The 7,500-nt window shown below is 41.2% G+C and overlaps 1 protein-coding gene across 1 annotated transcript in view; it reads left to right on the forward strand.

Moving 5' to 3' along the window:
- The window catches only part of LOC110165236 (neuroligin-4, X-linked-like), a 190,062-nt gene that overhangs the window by 82,484 nt on the left and 100,078 nt on the right, over positions 1 to 7,500 (forward strand). Inside the window, exon 4 of the mRNA XM_055150639.1 lies at positions 2,222 to 2,374. Coding sequence (XP_055006614.1) covers positions 2,222 to 2,374 — 153 coding nt within the window. The remainder of the gene's footprint in view (positions 1 to 2,221; positions 2,375 to 7,500) is intronic.

Here is a 7,500-nt window from a genome sequence, read left to right on the forward strand (position 1 = left end):
GTCTAAACCAGAACTAAAACAGGTCTAAACTAGTCTCAGTCCTGGTTTAGTCCTGGTTTAGTCCTTGCGTCGCTTTGTCATGACTTTTACAGTCACTTATTTCTTTTATAAAGTCGTTTTAGATCAATATTCTGATTTAAAACTTCACAAATATAAGAGAATAATCCATGAGGGTCGTAGATTCTGACTATAGACAAACACGAGCACAATATGTCGTCTTTAAAGCCCCACTGTGTAACTTTTTATCCCGGAATTTTTTTAGTCTTTCATGTTTCTTGCTCTGAAAAACAAAGAAACACATGTCCTTCCAGAGAGTTGGGCTCGCACCTCCACAAACCTGACTCTTATCTGACTTTGGAAGTGTTTTTTGTTTGGTTAGAATATTCCACAGTATGGCATTAAATTCACTTATCCCCACGGAGAATATTCCCCAGTACGGCTTTAACTCGATGTGCCTCCAGAAAGTCACACAGTGTTGCTTTAATAACGACGTTACATTCGTTTTATTCATGTTTTTATTATTTTTTTCCAGAGGCTCTCGTTATGTTCCGGTCGTGAACATTATTCACTCCTTTTTCACTCGGGGCGACCGCAGCCACAGTCGCCCTGGGGCAGACTGACGGAGGCGAGGCCGCAGCTCTGACCTTCACCGATCACTCACTCGCGTTACACTCGTACGAGGCCACAGTGTGGGTGAAGTGTCTTGCCTAAGGACACAACAACTGTGTGCACTCGCAGGGCTTCAAACCGCTGACCTCCAGATCAAAATCACTTTTATACAGCTGCAGGTCGAGTTCATAAAAAATTAATAAATAAAAATACAAATAGTCGAGTCAGCTTTAATTTCTGTAATTGTAATTATTTATTTATTTGTAATTTTTTTTTTTCTTAAGGCGACCAAGACTAAATCAGAATCATATTTTATTTTTACACAGAATTTAATGATAGTTGTAGTAGTCATTGTTGTACTGTAGTAGTTGTAGTTGTTGTACTAGTTGTTTTAGTAGTTGTAGTAGTAGTAGTAGTTGTTTGTACTGTAGTAGTTGTAGTAGTTGTTGTAGTAGTTGTAGTAATAGTAGTTGTTATAGTAGTTGAAGTAGTTGTAGTAATGTTGTAGTTGTAGTAGTTGTTGTTATAGTCGTTGTAGTAGTTGTAGTAGTAGTTGTTATAGTTGTAGTAGATGTAGTAGTTGTTGTAGTAGTTGTTGTTATTTTAGTAGTTGTAGTCGTTATTGTTGTAGTAGTTGTAGTAGTTGTTGTAGTAGTTCTTGTAGTTGTAGTAATAGTTGTAGTAGTTGTTCTTGTTGTAGTTGTAGTAGTTGAAGTAGTAGTTGTATCAGTTGTTGTAGTTGTTGAAGTAGTAGTTGTATCAGTTGTTGTAGTTGTTGAAGTAGTAGTTGCAGTAGTTGTAGTTGTGGTAGTTGTAGTAGTTGTAGTTGTTGTTATAGTTGTTGTAGTAGACATAGTTGTAGTAATTGTAGTAGTTGTTATACTAGTAGTTTTAGTTGTTGTAGTAGTTGTATCGTAGTAGTTCTTGTAGTTGCAGTAGTAGTAGTAGTTGTTCTTGTTGTAGTTGTAGTAGTAGTAGTAGTTGTTCTTGTTGTTGTTTTAGCTATAGTAGTACTTGTTGTAGTAGTACTTTTTGTAGTAGTTGTAGTTGTTGTAGTAGTAGTAGTTGTTATGTTGTAGTTCTTGTAGTAGTTGTTCTTGTTGTAGTAGTGCTTTTTGTAGGTGTTGTAGTTGTAGTAGTAGTAGTAGTTGTTTTTGTTGTAGTTGTAGTAGTTGAAGTTGTTTTAGTTGTAGTTGTAGTAGTAGTAGTTCTTGTTGTAGTAGTAGTAGTAGTAGTAGTAGTTGTTTTTGTTGTAGTTGTAGTAGTTGAAGTAGACACTATTCCAAACATTCACACACACTTTTTTTTTTTTTTTTTAGACGTCTGCATCTGTAACTCAGATCCAGCTCTTTCCCACAGACTCTGTAAATGTTCCAGAGTGAAGCTTTAGCTCCGCTCTGATCCCTGCACCTTTTTTTATCCTTTTTATTTCTGACATTTATTATTATTTTTCGTGATTGTTGCCTCGTCGCTTTTCCTGTTCCTGTCGTGTGGAGCCATGTTGAGGACCGCTGGCGTTTGTCTCTGTGTGTGGGGTCAGAGAGTGAGGAGAGACATTCAGCTCGTTCCTAAACTCTTTTTTTGTTTTGGTTTTTCTGTTTTCTGTTGGCAGACATCCACGAGGAGGGGGGTCAGCGGCCGGTCATGGTCTACGTCCACGGCGCCTCCTACACCGACGGCACCGGGAACATGATGGACGGGAGCGTTTTGGCGAGTTACGGGAACGTCATCGTCATCACGCTCAACTACAGACTCGGCGTGCTCGGTAAACGGACGCTCGCTGACGGGACTAAAGCGACGACGACTCTGAGCTTTTATAACGTCACTGACGATCTGTGTGTTATTTGATTTTCAAAATAAAACCAGAAAATAAGGAAATGGAAAAAAATTATAATAATTTTATTTGATTTTTTTCAGTTTTTGATTTGATGTTTAAATGAATAATGGTAAAAATGGATAACCAGGACTAAACCAGGACTAAACCAGGACTAAACCAGGACTAAACCAGGACTGAACCAGGACTGAACCAGGACTGAACCAGGTCTAAAACCAGACTGAACCAGTGACTGGAAACAGGACTAAACCAGGACTGAACCAGGACTAAACCAGGACTAAACCAGGACTAAACCAGGACTGAACCAGGACTAACCAGGACTAACCAGGACCAGGACTAAAGGACTCCAGGACTAAACCAGGACTGAAACCAGGACTGAATCCAGGACTCTAAACCAGACTGACCCTGGACTAAACTAGGACTGAACTTGGACTAAACCACGACTAAACCAGGACTAAACCAGACTGACCCAGGACTAAACCGGGACTAAACCAGACTGACCCAGGATTAAACCAGGTCTAAACCAGGACTGAACCAGGACTAAACCAGGACTGAACCAGGACTAAACCAGGACTAAACTAAAACCAGGACTGAACCAGTGCTGAAACAGGACTAAACCAGGACTGAACCAGGACTAAACCAGTACAGAACCAGGACTAAACCAGGACTAAACCAGGACTGAACCAGGACTAAACCAGGACTGAACCAGGACTGAACCAGGACTAAACCAAGACTGAACCAGTGCTGAAACAGGACTAAACCAGGACTGAAACCAGGACTAAACCAGACTAAAACCAGGACTGAACCAGGACTAAAACCAGGACTAAACCAGGACTAAACCAGGACTGAACCAGGACTGAACCAGGAAACCAGGACTGAAACCAGGACTAAACCAGGACTAAAACCAGGACTGAAACCAGGACTGAAACCAGGACTGAACCAGGACTAAACCAGGACTAAACCAGGACTGAACCAGGACTAAACCAGGACTAAACCAGGACTAAACCAGGACTGAAGGACTAAACTAGGACTGAACTTGGACTAAACCAGGTCTAAACCAGGACTAAACCAGGACTAAACCAGGACAAACCAGACTGACCCAGGACTGTCTGTGGGGCTTGGAGGTGTGTCTGTGTAAACTGTCGGGTTGATCAGGACTGAGACCGTTAGTTGTTTTGTAGTTTTCTTATTTTTGGTTTTATTTTGAAAACACGTTTAATACGAGTTCATTAAACTGAAACAGTCTGAGGTCGGGACTCGAAGTTTTCAGCAGAGAAACATCTGACCTCCCAGAGTCCGGAACACTTTGGAAAATCTATTATGACACTTTTCAGCCGTTACGAAGAGACAAAGACAGTTTTTGTGCATTTTTCTCTCTCCTGTCGCCCCTCCTCTTTCTCTCTCTCTGTTTCTCTCTTCTAATTTCTCTCCAGTCTTTTCTTCACTGCTCCCTCTTTCTCTCTCTTTCTCTCTCCTCCTCTCTTCTCCTCTCTTCTTTTTTCTCTCCTGCTGTGTCCTTGTGAGCTAAATAAGTGACATGAATGATGCAGCGTGATGTGTGATGACTGGGATGACCCTTTCTCCCTCTCTCCTCTCCTCTCTTTCTCTCCTTCTCTTTTCTCTCGAGCCTCTGTCGGATCATTGTGCTAAATCATGTTTTTTTGTTATGAGTAAAAATCCTCATGCCGTTCTGAGATTAGAACATATTTTAAAAACAAAAACACTCTTACCCTTTAGCACCTGGTTTTTTTCAATGATTAACCCTTCCAGACGGACGTGTTTTATAAAACCGCGCACAACTTTACAACCATAAAAAATAGAAACTTACTTTTTTTTACCTTGAAAAGCTGAACCAGGATTGAACCCGGACTAAATCAGGTCTAAACCAGAACCAATCTTGGACTTGAGAGAGAGAGAGAACCCCGAGCCCGTGGAGCAGTGTGTCCGCAAAATGCGATTGGGCGACAGCTGCACTTAGACCCGTGATGCAGTCACCTGACGGTCTACACAGGTGCACCTCCGGGCCCGTCCCGACACTCAGTCCTGGTTTAGTCCTGGTTTAGTCCTGGTTTAGTCCTGGTTCAGTCCTGGTTCAGTCCTGGTTCAGTCCTGGTTTAGTCCTGGTTTAGTCCTGGTTCAGTCCTGGTTTAGTCCTGTTTAGTCCTGGTTCAGTCCTGGTTTAGTCCTGGTTTAGTCCTGGTTCAGTCCTGGTTTAGTCCTGGTTTAGTCCTGGTTCAGGCCATAAGGGTCAAAATTGGATGAAACGGTCGTTATCCATTTTTTTCCATTATTCATTTTTAAACACGTTCGTTTTGGTTTTGGAGACAAATAATGAAGAAAATAGTTGTAGTAGTTGTACTTGCTGTAGTAGTAGTTGTAGTAGTAGTTGTTGTAGTTGTAATTGTTGTTGCTGTAGATGTTGTCGTTGTTGTAGTAGTTGTAGTAATTCTAGTAGTAGTAGTTGTTGTTGTAGTTATTGTAGTAGTAGTAATTGTTGTTGTAGTAATTGCAGTAATTGTAGTGGTAGTTGTAGTAATTGTAGTAGTTGTTGTACTTGCTGTTGTAGTAGTTGTTGTTGTAATTGTAGTAGTTGTTGTAGTAATTGTAGTAGTAATTGTAGTAGTTGTAGTAGTTGCTGTAGATGTTGTAGTAGTTGTAGTAATTCTAGTAGTAATTGTTGTTGTAGTAGTTGTAGTAATTGTAGTAGTTGTTGTAGTTGTTGTCGTAATTGTAGTAGTTGTTGTAGTAGTTGTAGTAATTGTAGTAGTTGTTGTAGTTGTTGTCGTAATTGTAGTAGTTGTTGTAGTAGTTGTAGTAATTGCAGTAGTTGTAGTGGTAGTTGTAGTAATTGTAGTAGTTGTTGTAGTAGTTGTAGTAATTGCAGTAGTTGTAGTGGTAGTTGTAGTAATTGTAGTAGTTGTTGTACTTGCTGTAGTAATAGTTGTAGTAATTGTAATAGTTGTTGTGGTAATTGTAGTAGTTGTAGTAGTAGTTGTTGTTCTAATTATTGTAGTAGTAGTAGTAGTAGTAGTAGTAGTAGTAGTAGTAGTTGTAGTAGTAGTTGTTGTTCTAGTTATTGTAGTAGTAGTAGTAGTGTAGTAGTAGTAGTAGTTGTTCTAGTTATTGTAGTAGTAGTAGTTGTAGTAGTGTTGTTCTAGTTATTGTAGTAGTTGTAGTAGTTAGTAGTAGTAGTAGTAGTTGTAGTAGTAGTAGTTGTAGTAGTAGTAATTGTTGTAGTAGTTTGTATAATGTTAAAACAAATTGTTGGTTTAATAAAACACAAATTGTTTTGCATTTTGTTCCCAAACTGAACCAAAAATGAACCGAACGGAGACTTTTGTACCATTACACCTCCACCCAGACACAGGGAGAACATGCAAACTCCACACAGTTACACCTCGGTGTCTTTTCTTCGCTCTGACATCGCGGCGTGACACACAAACCTCCTTCCCCGGCCGTTACTTCCAGATGGTTTTGGTCCCGACAAAATGGAGCGTCTCACCTTGTTACTTTATGTTCCCGACAACAATGCCTCTGTGATAACGTACAAGCATCCACCTGCGCGCCGCCGCTTTTATCGCCTTCACCACGACGTGACGCGTTCCGGAGCCGGCGTCGGCGTGTTCCCTCCTCGCGTTAGCCATCTGCCGCTTAAACCCTTCAGTGGGCCGCGCCGCTGTTGGCACCGACGAGCCTTTTGTTGTGAGGGTCCCCGGCGCTCGCTAAACCCCTCAGGCGCTTCGGCTCCGGCTCCGACTCCGGCGCCGCTCTGATCCCGGCACCTCCGAACAGAAACGGAAAAAAAACCAACACTCCCAAACCCAGGACTGAACCAGGACTAAACCGGGACTAAAACCAGACTGAACCAGTGCTGAAACAGGACTAACCTGGACTAAACTAGGACTAAACCAGACTGAACCAGGACTGAATCAGGACTAAATCAGGACTGAACTAGATTTAAAACCAGACTGAACCAGGACTAAACCAGGACTGAATTAGGACTAAACCAGGTCTAAAACCAGACTGAACCAGTGCTGAAACAGGACTGAACCTGGACTAAACTAGGACTAAACCAGGACTAAATCAGGAGTAAACCAAGTCTAAACCAGGACTAAATCAGGACTGAACCAGATCTAAAACCAGACTGAACCAGGACTAAACCACGACTGAACCAGGACTGAATCAGTACTCAATCAGGAATAAAAAAGGACTAAACTAGGACTAAATCAGGACTCAACCAGGACTAAATCAGGTCTAAACCAGACTGACCCAGGAGTAAACCAGGTCTAAACCAGGACTAACACCAGACTAAACCAGGACTAAACCAGGTCTAAACCAGGACTAAACCAGGACTAACACCAGACTAAACCAGGTCTAAACTAGGACTAACACCAGACTAAACCAGGACTAAACCAGGTCTAAACCAGGTCTAAACCAGGACTAACACCAGACTAAACCAGGACTAAACCAGGTCTAAACCAGGACTAAACACCAGGACTAACACCAGACTAAACCAGGTCTAAACCAGGACTAAACCAGGACTAACACCAGACTAAACCAGGTCTAAACCAGGTCTAAACCAGGACTAAACCAGTCTAAACCAGGACTGTCTGTGGGGCTTGGAGGTGTGTCTGTGTAAACTGTCGGTTGATCAGGACTGAGGCCGTCAGTTGTTTTGTAGTTTTCTTAATTTTGGTTTTATTTTGAAAACACGTTTAATACGAGTTCACTCCCAAACCAAATCCCGACGCGTTTTCACCTGCGATACGACATAACATATACATCCAAATCCTGTAAGAAGAAGTAGTAGTAGTAGTGGTTGTAGTAGTAATGGCGGTATTAATAGTAGTAGTAGTATTGGTAGTGGTAGAAATAGTGGTAGTAGTAATGTTGGTAATAGTAGTAGTTGTAGTTGCTCTAGTAGTTTTTGTAGGAATTGTTGCAGTAGTTGTTGTAGTTGTAGTTTTAGTTGATGCAGTTTTAGTGGTAGTAGTTGCTGTAGTAGTTGTTATTGTTGTAGTTTTTGTAGTAGTAGTGGTTGTAGTTGTAATAGTAGG

The sequence above is a fragment of the Boleophthalmus pectinirostris genome, unplaced genomic scaffold, assembly GCF_026225935.1.
Source record: "Boleophthalmus pectinirostris isolate CB_2022bp ecotype Guang Dong unplaced genomic scaffold, ASM2622593v1 HiC_scaffold_1, whole genome shotgun sequence".
NCBI classification, from domain to species: Eukaryota; Metazoa; Chordata; class Actinopteri; order Gobiiformes; family Gobiidae; genus Boleophthalmus; species Boleophthalmus pectinirostris.